Source organism: Thalia democratica, chromosome 7 (genome assembly GCF_965202585.1).
Source record: "Thalia democratica chromosome 7, ktThaDemo2.hap1.1, whole genome shotgun sequence".
Classification (NCBI taxonomy): Eukaryota; Metazoa; Chordata; class Thaliacea; order Salpida; family Salpidae; genus Thalia; species Thalia democratica.
Window position 1 is genome coordinate 54,214,461 of NC_139171.1, and position 20,993 is coordinate 54,235,453.

Genomic DNA, 20,993 nt, shown 5'->3' on the forward strand with positions numbered 1-20,993 from the left:
AGTTGTTCAGTTTTACTTAGTACTTGAATTATAACTCAAAAATTATTTAGTTATTAGTGATTTTGACTTAATAAAAAGAATAAAAAAATGTATAAATCAGTCTAAACTTAAGATATGTAGTAGAAATTGTTTGTACAACAAGTAATATGTTCTAATATTATCTTACGTGTACTTTAATAAAAAAAAATATATATACGTAATAAAGTAAACTTTGACCTAAATATATTACTGCTTACAATAACGCTACATTACTCATACTAAAATTTCAAACGTTATATTATATCTAGAGTTTATTGCACAAAAATAAACTACTGTATAAAAAGTCATAAGTCAGTAATAGTTTCAATAAGTAAGTATAGAAAGAATTTTTTTTGAAATATTTGTATTATTTCATGCTTTTCTAAGTATTTAATTTTCAATCAATTTTTATTTTATGAAATTCATTCTAACCCCTTTACATAATAAATTCGTTTTTTGATTTATAATCAAACTTTAAAACAAGCTAATTTTCATATTCAGTTTTTAGATTAAAAAAAGTGTATGGCATGGAATTTTCTTTTTTTGCTAATATAAATTTGTTTGTGATTTTAAACAACACTAGTAAAGATATTTGAACTATCCGATTACACATCGTTGTGTAAATTTGAAGGAAATGATTATTATTTTGTACTAGCTCTTAACTTTGCTAATTGTTTTTTTTTTTCATTTTTAAGGTAATACTCTACACTAAAATTATAAATGTTTACTAATTTTTTTATTTAAAGCCAGATATTTTAATAAGAAATTAAGCATGGTATAAGATAAGCGTAACACAAACTTTACTTTATTGATCTTTATTTTTAAATTTGTTAAAATATAATGAAAAATTAAAACTGATTAGTTATTTAAGTAAACAAGATTAAACGGTGACTAGTCTTAAACTAATTTTGAAACTAAGAAATAAACTTCAGCTACTTTAGAACGACTCGTAAACTGCAATATAGATTTTTTTAAACTTAGTAATTTTTTTGTTTTTAATGACTTTTTAGATAACGACGCTAAACACCATCAGGTAACTTCTATAAAATGTAAGTAGAATACTTTAAAAAGGTAAGTAAATAACTCTAAAAAACTTTTTTTAAATAACCGTTATATTAAAGAAAAAAATGCCAAGTGAAAGTTAAGTAAAAGTGTAAATTACACTAGATGTAAAATGGTCTTTTAAACGCTAATGATTTATTACTGATAAAATACTTTCAGTAGTATGTAAAAATAATGTAAATATATACATTAATTTAATCTAAGTTTTAATTTTCAGAATAATTGATAACATACTAAAACTATTTTAAACACATATTGTTAGCTCAGATGGCCAAATTTCTATTATTAGTGTTTTTAATTCATATAATTGCTTGCTGCAAATCTCAAGTGACATTATCAAGTGAGTTAAATAATGAGTTAATTACGACAGTTTGTTTTAACTATTAGTTCTAATATTTATGTTAAGTTAAATTAAGTATTTAGTTAAACAATATTTTAGTACATACCAATGTTACACACAAATTTTTTACATCAGAAAGGTTTAACTAATCACTTATTTAAATTTGTTAATAAAAAAGTTCAATATCAATGTAACTTAAAATTTTTTTAGCTGCATCTTTATGTAGAGCTCAGAGGAGTTGCAAACAGTGCATATCTGCGCATCCTGACTGTCAATGGTGCTCTCAGGATAGCAACTCGTCTGCACCTGTTTTCAGGTGTACAACTACTAGGTATATATTTTCAAGTTGTTTAATAGGAACACTTTTGTGAAGCTTAGTTAAATTTTACTAAAATTTAATTGCAAATTATTTTGCTTATAGCCTTACAAGGGCTTGAAATCAATAAACACTAAAAAGAACTATTTATAAAGTTATGCAAGTAAATAAGAATATTTTTACATAACACATAAAAACTTTATAATTTTTGTAAATAATCCGTCTTTATTCAAATTTGTACTGAAAAGACTAGCTTCTTTAATTGTAGCACTATGATTAAAAATCTTTCGTTTAGCATAAAAATGTTTATACCTTTCAAAAATTAATATTAGTAATTTTATATAGGCTTATAAACCTATTTTTTTGCATGTTTTATTAAGAGATACCAACATCTTTTTTTTCAATGCCAGTTAATTTAAAGTAATGACTGTATGATAAAAGTAGTTAGCAACAAGGTCACATAAAAACTTAACATAGAACCATCCAATTATGTACGCACTTTAAGTTAAGTACGCTTTTTTTCCCAAAATTTAAATTTAAAAAGAAAATCTTACCTGTTAGTAATAATACATAAATTAGCTAACGAATAATTAAATTTATATTACATAACTTAAGATTAAAATCTGCAGCAATTAAAAAAACTATTAATGAAATTTAGGTGCTTTCAAAAATAACGATATTGCATTTAAAACTTTTGATTTCTAAAATTTAAATATTTATATAAATAGTATGCGAAAAGAAATTTTTAATTTAAGTTGTTGTAAGTAAATTGAAAAAAACATCTTTGAATTTTTGATACAAAAAAGATATCTATAATATTTGAATGTTTTATAAATCTATAAGACAGTTAGACTGTTCTGATCATAAAAAAACACAATACATTTTAAGATTTATTTGTTATATTTACTATTTATATTATTTAAATAATTCATTTAATTCAGTAAAGATAACTTTTTGGTGAGTGCTTACGTTTTTGTTTAAAAGGATTCATAATTAAATCATAAAATCAGTGTGTTTTAAACCTTTATGTTAGCTTTAATTTTTAAAGCTTAACATCAGGACTTTTTGAGTACACATTACTGTTTTTGTGCTGTGACCAAAACTCGTGCTTAAACGGTAGTTGACATAGAAGCTGAACTACAAAAATATTTTAAAGTGACGACTCGTGTCCTGCAGAACACAGACAAAATCCCAGATCGAGTTCAAAAAACACAAAGGATGAAAATTTTGCTGATCAATCTTCAGGGGATGCTGTTCAGTTAAAACCTCAAAAAATTAATATTAAATTACGTCCTGGTTTGTTTATGTATAAGAAATGATAAGTTTTGATTTAAATAAGTGAGATACTAGATTCACTGTATAGAATCTTTTTGTTATGTAACATCCAGCCTAATCCGGGTCTGAATTTTCTTTTAAGTTAGGATCCTGCCGATTCGTACCCGGATAAAATTTGAAATCCGTTCAGTTTCACATTTTTTTCAAATTTAATCTACTTGGATTTGGTTTTAGTTATTTAAGTTTTATGTAGTATTAATGATAGAAAAACTTATACTTTTTTTTATTATAATGCAAGTAGTTTAGTAAAAATTTAAAAAAATATATCTTATTAAAAAATAAAATAATGTAATTGTAAAACTTTTGTTTTTTAACAGTACGAGAAAAAATTAAGCATCGTACAAAAAAGACAAACAAAATATTTACTCAAAATATTAATTTAAATTAAAGATTTATTATGATTTTAAGCTATTTTTACAATTGAATTTGATATTCGTACCTTGTATGATATGAAAGTAAAACAAATTGTTAACATTAAAATTTTAAATGTTAAAATGCTAAAAATTTTTACTTAGTCTAATTAAGATAATTGCACTAATTAAAACTTTCACCAGGCCAATTTGCTTAACTTTTTTTATACTTTCTAAATACTACAGCTGTGAATTCATTTCTAATACTCGAATAATGATGATACATTTTTTAATGTTTGCATATATAGTATACTGTTAACTTTTTTTTATTGACAGTAATAGTAAAATATAAAAAATATAATTTTTAACTGTTTGTTATTTAGTTATGGTATACTTTAGCTAAGACCAATTTCAAAATTATTTACTTAAATGTAGACGACCGTTATTTTCCTTTCTTTTTAATAACCTCAGTAATTATAAAACTTCTACTAAATTTTACTAAGTTTCTTAATTTTAATGAAATTCGTAATACTATACGTTTTTTATTTTATTTATACAATTCTTTGAAAAATTTTATTATATCATACACGCAGTCTTTTTAACCAAATGCTTAGAAATAACTGTTTGTAAAACGCCGGAAAAACTATCTTTATTTACATGTTAAACATTTAAAAAGTGCTAAAGAGCAGTAAAGATTTCTCGAATAAACAAGTTTTTTTAAGTACAAGTACAATAATCTAGGTATAAAACATAATAAAGCCGATAGCAAAAAATGTTCTTTTTCACAATCTGGATAAGAATCTGGATTCTGGATTTGGTACATCACTAGTTTAAATTAATAGTATACAATAAGAAAAATTATAATTAAATACTGTTCAACGTTTTTTATTAATTAGGAAACCCTGACATAATTAACGTTGATTTTAAAAAGACTGTTGATTATCCACTTGATTTGTATTATGTCATGGACTTGTCAAACTCTATGAGCGATGATTTAGAAACATTAAAAGTTTGTTCCAAGTTTTAGTAGAAGTTTTACAAACCTTATTTATTTTACTCAATAGTCAATTATTTTCTAGGAAAAATATATATTTAAAGATATTTTTATTGTTTATACAAATGTATTTTTAACAAGTCTGATTTCAACTCACAGGGTCTTGGAGATAATTTAGTCGAGGACATTAAAAACATCACAAGCAACGTTCACCTCGGATTCGGTTCATTTGTTGATAAAGTCATGATGCCGTATGCAAGTACAGTTACTGAACAGTTAGTTTGTTGACTTAAAATGTTTCCAAGTAGCATTAAAATAAAGTTTAAGTTTTAAGAACTATAAAAAGCTCAGTTTATTAAAATTCTAAAAAAATTAGTAGATGGGATTTCATTAGTTATTTTTATAAAGCAGTTAAAACAGACATTAAAAACTATAAAATATTTTATTGACTGGTAAATAAATTAACGATCATATTTCTATAAGATAGATATTTAAAGTTAACTAAAATGGTTTACCTTTAAAAAATAATTAGCATAAGAAATTAGTGTTTTAAATTTAAAAATGTTATAACAATAGCAAGTTTAACTTCTCTAAGCACTTCCTGCTTTATAAAAACATACGAAATTAAAGCTTTGTAGTAATAATAATATCACACTTAATGTTTTACAACAATAAATTTTCAGTTTAAAGAATCCGTGCGATAGAAGTGCTTGCAGTCCAGTTTTCGGGTTCAAGCATCAGCTACCAATCACAGAAGATGGCGAACAGTTCAAAACAGTAGTTGGTGAAACAACTATTTCTGGTAATATCGATTCTCCTGAGGGAGGATTCGACGCTTTGTTGCAGATAGCTGTCTGTCAGGTTGGTGGAAATAAGTTCGTTAGTGTTAACAGTTGAAAAGTTACCATTTCGTAAAATATTAAAACTTTGAATTTTTGTAAATTTTCAGTCTTTGTTGAGTTTCAGTTAAAAATAAAATCATATTTGTTATTAAGTAACCTAGCTATACGTCATTACAGCATTTAATAAAAACATTTTTTATCTTAAAAATCATAAATTGAGTAGAATGTGCTAAATCAACTTTTTAACAAAACTTATTTTTATATATTTAGTTATGTACGGTTCAGACATTTTTTGTTTCAAAATCTTTTGTAACAAACGCTTAGCTTGAATTCAGTATGTTTTTTATTTCTATGTATAGTTCAAGTTTATAAAAGTATTAATATTGAATATACGAATCTCCTTCTCATAAAGTCATAAATGTAAATAAAGTCAATTAAAACTTTAAAGTTCTGTAGAGCATCATAGGATGGAGAAACGATTCACTGAGAGTTATTTTGTACGCCTCCGATGCTACACCCCACATTGCATTGGATGGAAAACTTGCAGCAATATTAGAAGCAAACGACAAGCAGTGTCACCTTGAAAAAGTAATTTCTTAATTTCTTATAAAAATGTTTATAAATATAAGTATCAAAAGAAAACATTTAAAGTAGCGTGTTTTAGTGTCCCGAAATAGTTTTTAAATGTAGATTTTAGAGCTTTACTTAAGTCTCATGTTCCAAAACTGGTTGTAGTATAACAACTTTTACTTGCTAAACTTTATTCCGATTCACTTTTTACTAATAAAATTATTATAACTTTCTGTTAAGATGACAAACAATGATACCATTACTGTGCTGTATGTTTGGTTTACATTTCAGCTAATAAACAATTAGACTTTACTTTCAATAGTAAACTAAATAAAAATATGTTTGAAAGTTATTGTTTTCATTTACTAGCTATTGTTTATATTCAATATATACAACAAAAATGGATGTAAACGAAATGTTTACTAAACAGGGCTATAACAAATATCTTCCGAACGATACTGTATATGCCAAAAGTAAAGAGCAAGATTACCCCTCTGTTGGTCAGCTAAGAGATGTTTTCAGAGAAAACAAAATTCAAGCTATTTTTGCCGTAACTGAATCGGTCTATCCACTTTACAGAGTAATTTTATTTAATTGTTAAAATACTTTTAACCACTTACAAGAAAACTAGTATAATACAATACTAATATCTAAGTAAACATTTTTTAGATGTTTTTTTATGTTTTTCACAATGTTATAGCTACTTGAAGTAGTTTCAAATGTTCTAATTCAGTACTTTAGTATATGATATTGTATACAAAATAAAAGAAATATTTATTCTTAGGAGCTTACAAAAGTTCTAGATACTTCATTTACAAGACAACTTGCCTCAGACTCAAGTAATATTGTAGGTGTAATAGAAGAGACTTACAATGTAAGTATTTTATAGAATTTTTTGAACTAGTTAAAAGAAGACTAAACGTTTGTTAAATACGAATAAATTTCTTTTTTCATATTTCATTTTTTGCAAAAATTTGAATCAAGCTTAAATTTAAGTCGTTCAATAGAAAAGTTTTAATGCCTTAAAAATTTAATTAGTTTTTAGTACTTTAATTAACGATAGATAAAACAATTCTATGATATTTTCTAACCTAATAACAGAGAACCTTTTTATCAAAAAATTGTTTTAATTATACAAATTATTTTTATTTTAAAATAACATTGTTAAACTATTTATATTAAATATAGCAATTAGTTTTTTTTTATTAATAAATTTTATTCTAAGTTATACATTTCAATTGCAAACGTAGTAGCTCATGTTATACTTCGAAGAAATAAATATGTATATATATATATAAATATATAAATATATATATATAATAAAAAACAGAAACATAGATATAGGCTGAAAACAACTTATAAAATATTAAATTTGCAACATTATGCATGTAGGTCAGAGGTCTTTAAAAAAGTCTTAAACTGCGTAAAATTAAAATGGGTTTAAAAAACAAAAATTAATTTATAAATTAGAAATATTTTAACGGAAAAATATATATTTTGAAATTTTACATCATTTAAACTAGCTAAAAAACGATGCAGTTTTATAAAAAGAAATGTTTAAAATGTTCAAAAACTGAATTTAAAAAAATAATTAGTTTGTCTTCCGTAATTGATTTTACAATGATATTTAAAAAAACATTTTACGAAGTTAGATGAAAAATTTAATAAGTTTTATGAATCATTTTTTAGTAATACACATTGCATTGCATACCTACATTTAATTTGTGACGTAACTTCCGTTGTTGTGAAGTAAAGCGGTGTATGTTGTATGTAATAAGTGTTTGACTTTCTGGGCAACAATACAAAAAAAAGTACAATCTAAAAACATTTACATGATTCATAAAAATTCGTGATAAAGTAATTTGAAGTTTTAAACACTTTTATTGTTTATTTAGCTATTTTTTAAAAGTTGACTTTGTTGTTATTATTACTATTGTCATTATAATTTTATATCTAAAGTAATTTGAGCTAGATTTTTTCACATACTAAAAACTAATTTTCTTTATGCTAAAAAAAACAAAGTTTTAACAAGAATACACTAGCAATTTTTAATTTTTTTTTATCTTGACCAAAAAAAGTCCTAATTAAGCATCTTAATCAAAAAAAAAAAGAATAACATTATTATAGAAACATTTAATAAATGCTTATTTTGTACAAAAATCTTGTTTTTATAAAAACTTTATTTAATAGTACTTTAGAAATAAACATGTCAAAATTGTTTGTAATAATACTAAATCAGTATATTTTTTTAACATGACAGAAACATTTCAGTTAATTTGAAACTTTGTCTCATTTATTAGATATCGAAAATAGTAAAAGTAACACGTTTTTTAAGATGACAATTTCAGCAGCTCTTACTTTCTTCTTATTTTTAAGTACGTATAAAAACTAGTTTCATTTTGGTAAACTATTTTAAGATAATTAAAAGTAAATAAACTAAATTGTTCAATTTTGTAAGCATTACAAATAGTAGTATAGCTAGTTTAAAGATGCAATGAAAAGTAAGACGTTTAATTAAACAACAAATTTAACTAAACAAATAAAGTTACATCTTAACTTTAAAAGCAAATGACAAGCTAAAAGTTTCATTAACTAAACTTATAGTTCATTATGCCGCAAAAACTATCAAGTTGTTGTTATTACTAATGAGTGCACGACTATTCAAATTCCGAAAATTCAAATTATTTAAAAAAAATTGAAATGGTCACAAAATGGTAAAAAAGTAATGTATATTAGTCATGTGTATAATAAAAAAAAATATATGTAGGTCCTATTAATATCTAAAAGCCGTTTTTTTCATTTTGCAATACATTGAATATTTTTTGAGATGTAGTTTAATTAAAGTAAAAAACATAATTATTTTTAGTAATTTTAAAACAGCTTTAAAAATACTTAAAATTTTGAAAAAAATAAAAAGTGGCTTGTAGATTTTAATAAGATCTACAAATGTATATTTTAGTTTTTCAAAATTTATAATACTTTTTGAATTATAGTGTTTCAAATACTTTTTTTAAGAATTTGAATTGTCGGAATTTGAATTGTCCAAATTTAAATTTTCATTTAACCATTACTAATAGAACTAAAATTATTATTTTTAAATACTGGAATCGAAATACTATAATTAATGTATCAAACTAACGTACTTGTATATTTTGTAAAATGAACAGTTTACCGTTTATGAATACATTCTGAATCTTCAATAAACTATCAATATATTTTAGTAAATTTACTCATTAAACTTTACAAATACTTAATAAATCGCACAATGCTAAAATCTTTTAATCATGTATATAGAAGAAGGTATTATGAGCTAACTATTTATTTTCATATTAAGTTTATCCTTATTATTTCGTTGTGTAACTTTTTCAAAAGCTGATACTACTTTCTATGTAGTTAAATAAAAAAATATATATAATGTGTTTTTGCATCTGCGTCGATTTATAACTTATTTATAAATTTAGCAAACTAAAAATTATGTGTTGATAAGTTTGATTATTTTAGAGTTTTGAGTTTGTAGTGAAAGCTTATTTACTGTTTTTAGGTTTATTCTGAATATTATATTTATAAAGAGATTATGACCAAATAACTTAACATGTATAAAAAATGCTTATAACACTAAACTAAAAAAAGCTACAATAACTATATAGATTTTCTACATACTTTTACGCCATTTATGTTTTGGTATTTTTATAAAAAACCTAAACTTTTAGTTATAGTTTTAAATGTTTTTAAATTGAAAAACAAATATAGTCAACTTTTAAAATTTGCTATGTTAAGTATGTTTTTAAATAGAAATGTTAGTTCTGGAAATGTTAAAACTCACAAGAATTTTTAGTTATTGAATCAGATAACAAAAGTTTTAGAATATTAGTAAAATTACAAATACTTTACAACCAATGTTCTTAAACAGGAACTTAAAAGCTTTTTTACTCTCACGCCTCCACAAGTTCTGGCAAACATTGAAATGCAGTACAGAGTTAAATGTCCGGGTAGCTCACATTTCACTGAGAATAGTTTGTCTTGCAACAATGCAGGAAATATAAACGATGAGGTGAATACGTGTTATTTTTTTCATTATTAGTCACTAACTTTTCGAAGGAAAACATGTATAAAAAATAGAACTATTTCTAAATACTACTTTTTGTTATAGTTTTCCCAAATAAAAAATAAAATAATAATTTCTTTTTAATTAAATTTTTAGATTTTTATCAATAAAAAACTTACATGAGTCAAAAATAAAACTGCAACCTTTACCAACAATATTTATATTTTTACGAACACAATCTATTTAGTTCGTCAATTTACAAATGCTTATGCAATTTTGGAAACAACTATGTATTTAATAACTTGAAAATTAGTAGTGAAGGCTGAATAAAAGGTTAAAATTTTAAATGTAATACCTGAACAAAACATCAACAATATTTTTATAGCAATTATTTTTGAGGTAGTTTTTTATACATGATACAAAAGTATCTTATAAGTTTACTTTATTTTAATTAATTAGTAATGTAAGTCACACTTTATATGTTTAATAATTTTTCTCGCCTAAAATCTAATGTAAACTATTAACAGGTAACGTTTCAGTTTACTTTTAAAGCTAAGAAATGTCCGGTTAATGCCTCTCAAAAAGAACAGCTCACCATCAAATCTCCTCAATTGAAAGATGAAATAATTATTGATATTGGTAAACAAACAAATTAATTAATTTTAGTTTATAAATTGTTTCTAAACAACTGAACCAGTTATTTATACTGGTTTGTATCAGCTCATGTTTTCTTAACAATAATTAATTAAAAGTATACTGTTTTAACTTTCAAATACATGGCTTTAATCTAAAAGTTGTTACTAAAGTTGTTAAAAGAGCAGGCATATTTTTTTCCGGTATAAAACAAAAAAATACTGGCTGCCTAGAAGGTTTACCCTTAAAAAAACAATTAAACAGTTATCAGCTGATACAATGAAAATGTAACAATTTTAACTGTTCATGCGTTATTATACACTTTGTAATCTAAAGTAGCAATGTTATAAAATTTGAAGAGCATTTAAATTTTCTTTTTGTTCTGTATTGAATCTATAAATAGATATATATATGTGTGCTTAACTGACAAAATTCCATAATAATATTGTTTTCTAAATATTTTTCTTTAATCTTTAAAATATTATTGATCGAAAAAAAAAACTGTTCTTGTTTTTTAGCAACTTTTATATTGAAGATATAAAGTTTTTAATGCTAAATCTTTTTTAAGATAAAATAAAGTTCTTGCTTCGAGTTGTTTTTACAGTTTTAATAAAAAAACAGTTCTACTTTCTTTACAACAAAGTTAAAAAACATTAAGTGAAAAAGTTACGATATTTAAAGGCGTTAAAATTTGTTAAGTACCTACTTTTTTGAATCGAAGATCAATTTTATCGAAAAAAACAGTTCTGTCGAACAACTTACTCTTATACATAGTAAACTAAAAATCTAAAGTTAGAGCTTTTCAATATGTTACTACTAACAACAGAGTACGAATGTGAATGTGCGTGTTCGTCAACCAAGGAAGATAATAGTGACAAATGCAGTAGTATAGGTACATACGATGTAAGTTATAACTTAACATTAAAAGTAGTATATTTATATCGATTTGCGGCTTATACAAAATTGTTTTAAGTTATGAGAACAAAAAAAAAGCAAAAAACTATAAGCAAAAAAAAAGCAAACTAAAACATGATTTAAAGAATTTTAAATTTATTGAAAATTAAGATTCACGTGTTGGATATTAAACAATTAAAGTACTTCAAAGAATTTATTACTTAATAAATAGTATATGCATATAATAAAAAAAATATTTTAAGATTAATAAATGTTGATAAAAGTGTTGTTGCTGAACAACATTAGCTTTTAATAGACTTACTTAACAATGATTGAACGTTTGATTATTTTTTAAGTAAAAAGAAAATTTAAATATCAAGTTTTCAAAAATGTTTTACTTATTTACTTTTACTAGAATAACTATTGTAAACACTATAATAAAACTAAAATTTAGTTACTGTATTTTTTATTTTTACATAAGCACCTTCATCTAAATATAATAAAGTGTGGATACTGCATTTGTGGTGATGGCTACTCTGGAAAGAGTTGCCAGTGTGAAGTTGATTCAGGTGCTTCATTCGAAGATCTGTGCAAGCAAAATTTCACAAGTGGCAAATCAGGTCAAATATGCAGGTTAAAAATGTTAAATTTGTATATATTTTGAGAAAAAGAGTTATCAAAAGAAAGTAGTTCCGAATAACTCAGAATAATTATTTATTTTTATAGCACAATTAATATTGTTGAAAGTTAAATATTCGTGCATGTAAAAAATACAGTAATAAAGTACTACACCTTGCTTTAAATAAGAACTATATTTTACACGGTTACTCGTTAGTTTTATATATTTCTATAAAATACCTGCTTAAAAGCTCTATAATATTAAGTTATGACTAAATAGTTTCTATAGTTTTTTTAAGTAGATTCAAACATTTTGCAGTGGAAGTGGCTATTGTGAATGTGGTGAATGTCAATGTTACAATGAGAGATTTGGAACTTTTTGCGAGTGTATAAACAGTGGGTGTAGCGGTAATAATGAAGGAGAATGCGGAGGTTTATAATTTGTTTGTTAATTTTTTTACCTATATGTACGGTACATTTTTAGTATTTTGTTAAGTTATAAAAAATTTTTAACTAAAATTCAATATTTTTTTTTTTTTTAATTAGTCTAAAACTAAATTACAACTTTTTGTTATGACGCTGAGTCTGTCAAAAATTATTTTTTAAATGTCTTCAATCTTTTCAGCGATATATTTATATATATTTTCCATAAAGTTCATCAAACTAATAACGTTTTTTTTTTTTGAATTAGTTTTCTTTTTTAACTTAAAATCTAGGTCCAGACAAGGGCGATTGTCAGAATTGTAACAATAATAAGAGGTGCAAATGTAAGAACGGGTACACAATGAATGAAAACACGAAGATTTGTACTTGCAACAAACTTCTATGCAAGTCTTATGGTAATGCAAGTCAACCTGTATGCAACGGTAATGGAAACTGCAACTGTGATAAGTGTGAATGTAATACTTTTGACGGATTGGTGGGTAGTATTAAAAGTTTTAAGCATTTGTATATACTTCTTTTTCACCTAAATATAACATAAAATGGTTGTCATTTTAGAGACAATGGTCCAAATAGCTTGAATTGAGTAAAGTTATTTAATTGGTTATTTTAACTCAAGAAGACTAAGTTTGTATGCACAATACAAACAGGTTATAGTATTTAAAAATAATGTATATATCTTTTGTTTTCAGGGTTTTATTTAAATAAAAATGAACTTTTGATCATTTTCATATATAAAACTTTTTTATTAGTAAAAACTTATATTCATAACACTATTAATAAATACAACCAGGGACGTGGCTTGGTACGTTTCTGATCTACAGAAACGTATACTTATGTGCGAAAAAACTTGCTTTTATTTCAGCTTCAAAAGACTCTGCTTTCTTAGCTTTTAGTATTTTTTATGCTTTGTTATGCACTCCTGAGAGATAATTTTGACATATATGTACTCTTTAGCATTTTTAGTGTCGTAAAAAAATTGAACTAATTAAATACATCCAAATTGTAACATTTAGCGCGTTAAAGCTTTGTTTTGTCAAAAAGCTACAATGCAAAATTAAACCTATTGAAAGCTGTAGCTTCAAAAATCAAAATCATACAATTTTATGTTACAAAAATTTGCTTAACTTGTTGTTACTATTGACTACGTTAAATGTTTGAATGAAAACAATATTAATGTTTTTGAGTTAAATTTTGATTTTTTTAATGAATGTTTTCTGGGTTTACACAAGTGGCATGACATAAAGAGTCATATGGGGTGTGGAGCAAAATAAATTACCTTGTATACAGTTATCACTCGTACTTCAACATTCAATTTTTGATGTATTAACATAACTGCATATTTTCAGATTAAATTCAATAATGTTAGAGGTAGTTTAAATTGCTGTGCTCCCGCTAGGACGTGTTATTTCAGATGATTTATTTTTTGCAGATTTGTAACTTTTTTGAGCTAGCTATGTCCCTGAATACAACTAAAAAAGTTATACAATGGCTGCAGTGTTAAAAGCTAAGCGTTTATAATTTAGTGTTTTAAAATGTTTACAATAACATCATATCAATAAATTTAATATTTTTTTTTATAGAAACAAAGTTTTTATAAAACTAGTGTAAACAAAAATTTGAATAACAGAATCTTTTAGAGCTTTACTTTTGTAAACTTCATAAAGTGCTCAACTTGTAGTTGAAAACTTTGTATAAAATGTAACAAAGTCGTCTTTTTACACTTAAAGCAAAACATTAAACTGTTGAGTTAAATGAGTTAAATTTAAAAATGCTAAATTAACACTAAACTAACATTTTCTACATGTAAGGTAAATACAAAAGCTTTATTAATAGGTATAACATTTAGTTAAAAAAAAAACTAATAACTTTTTAAGCCTGGCTACGAAGGGGCATTTTGCCAAGAATGTGTTCATCCTAAATGTAAAGAACTGAAAAATGAATGTTCCGACCTCACATTTAAAAGCTGTGCAATATGCGTTCACGACAACACCAGAAAAAGCCAGGTTTAACTAAGCGATGTTGAATAAATGATAGCAATTTTTATATTTTAAAATTATTTTAGCATATTTGTTGTTATTGATTTTAGTAGTAAAAAACAGTGAGCAGTAATGACACCAATCAGGTAGGCATCTTTAATAAAACAAAATAAATATACTCTACGTGATCTTAAAACCTTTTAGAGTATAACATAGGTTTTAAAGAAAATTAACACTTTAACAACGAACAATAATAGTTTTCTAATTAAGAAGTACTTCATAGATACGGTCTGATCTAAATTATTTTTTATTTAGGAGTATTTTTCAAAATATATTTCATAATTTTTGTTTAGTGAAATTCTTTGACTTTTTGATTAGTTTTTTATGATTACTTTTTTTTAGTGTTAAATACGTACTTTACGGTGATAAAACTAAAAAAAAAAAGTTCTCTACAAATGTCCTTGTGATACTTTTTCTAATATTAATAAAACGTAAATATAATATTATTAAATAAACAAGCTTTTGTAAACAGGATCCAGATGAAAATTGCAAAGACCTGTGTAAAGAAATTAGATACAAAGCATTCGACAACTTACCAGATTGCACAAGTGCGTGCAGAAATACCACCAATTTCGTATCTGATGAATGCAAGCTGTGCGATAACATTAAGTTTGTTATTTGTGTAGCATAAAACACAAAAACGAATTATTTCCTACTTAAGTGGACTTTTTTGCGATAAAAAGTGTTTTTAGGTTTAGATATATGTGTTGAGGTTAAAAATCTTAAAACTATAGTAATTGAGTTAGTTTATCTAAAACGAGAGCATTAAATTTAGGAAAATTGAATTGGTAAAAAAAACAACTTTATTATTAAATTTTTTTTATGAACTATAAACAAAAATTGTATTAATGTTTTTTTTAACCTTAAATAAATTATATCTTTATAGTGTTAATTTTGGTTCACCCGTTTGCGAAGAAAAAGATACGGATACATCCTGTAGAATTTATTACAACATTATATGGGATATTGAACTAAAAGACTATTTTCTATACATTAAGAAGTTTAACCAAGAAACTGGTACGTTTTAAATAACAACTTATTATAAGATTTACTAAAAAAAGTTGGTAATTATAAAGTTATAAACAAACTAATAAAATTAAAAATTGGTTATAGCTTTCTTTCACTTAATACTTTAAGACTAAATTAATTTAAAAGATAAATTTTTGTTTGTTAGAATTTTTGAATGACTTCAAAAGAAAAGCGAACATAAACGGTAAAACTAACAACTATTGAAAATACAGCACATAATTATTAGAAAAAATTAAAAATACGTTAATTAGTTTACTGTTTGTGCTATAAAGTTTAATTTTCTAGATAATAAACTAAAAACTAGCTAGTTTTATTCAAACTAAACGTTTAAATCCAAAACATATTTGTCGCAGTATTCTTAATAATTTCAGTATTAAATTATTAAACTCATATAATAATATTGAATATTTAAGTATTTTAAACTTAAACTTTTTGTTTGTATAATTGTTTATTTATAAAGTAAGAAATAATTTAATTTAATTAACAATTAATTTTGTATACTGAGTCATTACAAAGTATAATAACTTTTAGTAATTATTTTAATTTATTATATTCTGTCAAACAGACTGTGATCCACCATTAGACGCATTAGTAATCGTTTTTTCGGTAGTTGGCGGTATACTATTCATAGGAATAGTTCTTCTTATTGCGTGGAAGATGTACACTCACTTTAGGGATAAAATTGAATACAATCAGTTTGTTGAAGAACAAAAGAAAAGCAGATGGACTCAGGTAAATTATAGTAATATGCTGAACACTTTTTTTATTCATTTTAAATCATATTGTGTAATTCTACAGTACATAATTATTTCACTCTCTTAAGTTAATGTTTTTCAACTTTAGCAAAATTTATAACTAGTTTCAGTTGAAATTTAAGTTCAATTTTATTGTTACATCGACTTAAAACCTATATCATAACAAATTAACCCTTTTTACATTTATTTTAAAAAACTATGTCTAACTATTTTTTTTTATAATAAAGTATAAAATACAAAGATAAAAAGAGTATTTTCTAATAAAAACGACTGCTAAAATATAGATATTTAAGTATGATTGACTTTTTATTTTTCAAACATAAAGTTTAAACAATGTTAGTTTCACAATATTTTTTTTACTATTTTAATATAAAATTTGAAACAAATTAAAGTTAAAAACGAAAATTTGTTAAACTACTGCGATAGTAAACAAATTGTTCACTCTCAGTTTTTTAGTTGTAGTAGTTTACATAAACTTCTTGTTTTTAAAGTATATCGACTAAATACTTTTTTAGTAGCTTAACTATTGAATATCGAAAACAAAATTCTTATCAGTGTTTTTAGCTTTATAAGAATTAGAAAAAATTATTGTTAAAAATATATTCGACTATGTTTAAAACTTAAAACGCGGTACAGTAATTTCTTTACATAAATATTTTATTTTTGGTGGCTAACTTTGACATATGCAAAATTGTACAAAAAATAAGCATTTTAATAATTTTTATTAACTTATTAAATAATAACCTCTAATCAAGTATTTATGATTTTAGAACAATAAAAGCAAAAATATTTTTATGATTAAAAAACGATGTACGAAATTAGAATTTGCTAAAATTACTCCAGTTTAAAATATTCTAACGTTTACAAGTAAAAGTCAAAAATAATTTATCTATATGCAAAATATTTTGTTTTAAAAAACGAAGAATTTAAAAAAAATTATCAATTATTACATAATTTTTTTTTTTCAATATATAATAACTACAATTTTTCAATTTATAACCACTATTTTTTCAATTTTTTTATTTTTTTTATTTAATATTTAAACTAAGAAAGTCTATTTATTATGTATACAGGGAGAAAATCCTCTTTTCAACAAAGCGTCTGTTCGTGTGGAAAATCCTGCTTTTATAGGAAAATAAAGTCTTTGAAGTTTTTTATTTATCGTTTAACGTCAAAACATATATACACTGATAAACATACTGTGTTTTTAAAAAATTAGTTTTATAAAACACTTATGGTCATATGAGAATTAAATGGTTAAAGTTTATTCTCTTTATTATGAAAGCTTACATAAAAAGTGTAAAATTTCAAAACGTTAGATCCTATTTTTTATCAATTTGTTATTTTTAACTGTGTTGTGAATAATGTTTTTAACAGCAAACCTTCTTAAATCAAAACAAAGACTAATCCTAGTTCTACACTTAAGCTGCTTTAAAATATAAATTTTATCTTAGACTTGTATAACTCATTAAAATTTGTAAAGTTACAAATTTTTGGATAATAAATTAAACTTTCTTATTTTTAGTGTATGAGAGAATAAACAATTTATTATGCTAAGCAAATGTATATAAGTTGACCTAAATAGAACTGTGTCACTTTTATTTACTTTTTCAACTGTTTTGTACTCGTACTATATAAGTCCTAATTCAATTAATATAGTTTCGTTGACATTAGTATAGTAGTAAAATTAATAAATTAAATTGAACGAATATTCGATTTGAACGTTTTTAATACTGTAAATAAATAACCTTTTATGATGTTAGATTACGTCGTTTAAACGCTTATCGTTGGACGATATTAATAAACACATAACTAGGTTGCAAGCGAAGGAAAAAAAGCCTAACCTAAACAACCCCTTAACCTGACCACGACCACGACGTCAGCAGTCACATTGTTCAAATAAAAAATTACTGTGTTTATAGGTCTTTAATTAAATAGTTAAAAACATTTGTAAAATATTTTATGGATAATTCACAAAAAAAAATTGTAAACTAAAATTTTCTAAAATGTTTCATGTATAATATTTATTTACTAATAAGAATAGACAACATTTTAAATATATATTCATAAGATAAGCTTTTAGTAGAACATATTTTCTAGAAAATCAGTAAAGTATACCAAGTGAAGTTTAAAACAATTCTTTTGTTGAAGTAAAATCCTACTACAACTTATAAAGAGTTTGTTATTAAAATTTTTTACAAATATCGTAAAACTATATTACTAAATTTTTCTGAACTAAACACGTTTTTTTCATAATTTAAATTCTTTTTAATCATTCATAAGTTATCTACTTTTACTATAAACTCTTTAAGAATTTTTTTCCGATTGTTATTTATTTTTATTTAACTGTTATTAATAAAAAACTTAAAGAAAGGTTTAAGTATGTAGTAATAGACTTTATTATTATTTGAGCACTATTTACCATTAGTTAGTATTCAAAAGCCGGACGATAAACTGAATGATAAATTAATAGCAATTATTACCATCTGGTTTGAAAATGTTCTTATATGCAGGAGTAAAGTCGGAAATTTCCTGCTTCAAATATCATCCTTCACCCCTTGAACTTCGGACGTCATAGCAACTTTCTCTGATGTCCTTTAAAAACTCGCTGTCTTAAAATCAAAAAGAAAAAATTCATTGTGTTCTTCCGAGCTCACGACAAAAGCAAAAGACAATTTTTTACCGCATTTTCATGCATACAGTGACTGACACCCTTATCTATTTCATCTGCTAAACAAGTGGAAGCCACTAAATCTCTGTTGTACTCATTTTCTTGTCAATTATATATAGCACAAACTTTAGCAAATATGTTTTTGACTTTACTTAACTTAACTACATGAAAAAAGAGATATTTGTCTTTTAAAACAAGTTCCTTACTTTTGTTGAAATCATTGACCTTAAAAATATGTTTAATAATTTTAAAATTTTTAGTTTTATTATTTGAGGTTGAACGCAATAAAATCTTATAGTCTTCATCTTGCTTTCCCAAAAGCTTTGTCTTGTTTTCTGTATTTACATAAACATCTGGACATTAAATAAAACAGTGACATTAAATAAAAATTGTTCCTTTTTACACTCTAATTTTTCTATAAGTTTTGATTTAGTGATTTAATTTCAAGTGGTTTAATTTCAGCTGATTTCTTCACAAGTTCTTTTCTAATTGATCTCCAGCTATACTCAGTTATTCTTGTTTGCTCGTTTTCTTTCGAGACACTTTTGAATACTCTGTACAACAATTCATTTGTTACTGGTTTTCTACAATTTCTAACAAATAAGCGGGAGCTACTGAATTCTGATGAGCTACTAGTTATAACTCATCTGCTTCATCTTTGTGAAATGTATCATTCAGATTTTTCCTGTTTTTACTATTAAACTTGTTCTTAGGGCAATCTTGAACTTTTACATAAATGTTTAAAACGCTTAAATTAAGATCCTTTAGTATACTATTCTGTATATGCCATCATGTTATAGCCGTCGTCTTCTAAAGAATTCTTAATTGGTAAATGCACATTCGGAACTGTGACTTCATTAACAAAGTAATAGGACAGTTTTTTAACAAGAAGGTGTTCTTTTGCATTACACTTACCGAAGTTGTATGCTAAACTGATGCTGTCTGTGTGGTAAATTTCCGGGCCACCAGCTCCAGATTTCTATGGTTTGAATCCTGACCTCAAGATGCTTTTTACGTTTCTGGTTTTTTACCATGTAGCAAACGAACTTTTAGATCCTTGCAAGTACTTGACTCTTCTGGATTCTTTTCAGATGAAACTACTTTGTGAAAGTTAACAGGATTTGTATTATCTATAAGATCGCGTTTAGACCAAAGCAAACTTTTTTTCTGAAGTATCACTTCCTATTAGTGACTTTTTCAAAACCTAGTAATCAGGACAAATGTTGTTCAATAGTTCAAGGTTGTACTTAAAACCTGGTAGAAATGAACTTTAAAATTTGAAGTATCATATTCACATAGGTCTTTAGCGTCTTCAATTAATTCATCTGGTTTAAGGTCATCTTCTTTTTCGGTTATAATATTTTCATACTTCTTAATTTAGTTGTACACAATACCTTAAATTTGGGATAACTTTTTATAAAATTTATAATTCTTATATTTTAAGATAGCATTTTTTTCTAGTAAAAAATTCTTTTGTTGTTGTAAATAATTTTTTAATTTTATAAAGTATGCTGAAAGTAAATTAAGTTATTAAATTATTTTTTTTTTAATTGAAAAAATAAGATTTGGTTTATCTAAAAAATGTTTAGTCATTTAGGTTAACTTAAATTAATATATTACATTATAGACTATATTGTTTTACAAAAGAAAATTGTGTACAAATGTTCTCTTTCTATACTTGTTAGTTAACTGTGTTGCTGTTATACTATTTCCTTACATATTTACTCTTTTGTATATGTATTTTTTCAAAATTGTCTACAGAAAAAATAAAATATGTTCAATAATAACTTGTTTAAATACTAGTAGTAAAAAGCTGGAACTGAGTCTGGCCGTTACTTTATATTAAAAGATTCTGAACTCGATAGAATATTAATTTGCAATTAAGACTTAGACCTGGCAGGTATTAAATAATAGATATTTAAAATATGGTTTTGTATACCTGGCACATAGCTATAAAATAAGAACATATAAAAAGTATTTTATTATGTTTTTATACAAAGTTTTTTGAATCTAAGTATACAACCTGATGCATAAAAAAAGT

General features: G+C 24.3%; 1 protein-coding gene across 1 annotated transcript; it reads left to right on the top strand.

Moving 5' to 3' along the window:
• Positions 1-1,671: 1,671 nt before the first annotated feature.
• Positions 1,672-17,420, top strand: LOC145841571 (integrin beta-1-like; the record flags this gene model as incomplete). Its single annotated transcript, XM_082948926.1, has 19 exons — positions 1,672-1,751; positions 2,893-3,032; positions 4,318-4,430; positions 4,575-4,690; positions 5,099-5,276; positions 5,714-5,845; positions 6,258-6,407; positions 6,612-6,701; positions 9,738-9,878; positions 10,400-10,511; positions 11,332-11,408; positions 11,905-12,032; positions 12,337-12,449; positions 12,734-12,936; positions 14,336-14,464; positions 14,970-15,106; positions 15,384-15,514; positions 16,092-16,258; positions 17,355-17,420. Coding segments are annotated over 19 exons (2,403 nt in total), but the record flags the coding sequence as incomplete, so codon positions are not given.
• Positions 17,421-20,993: the final 3,573 nt, after the last annotated feature.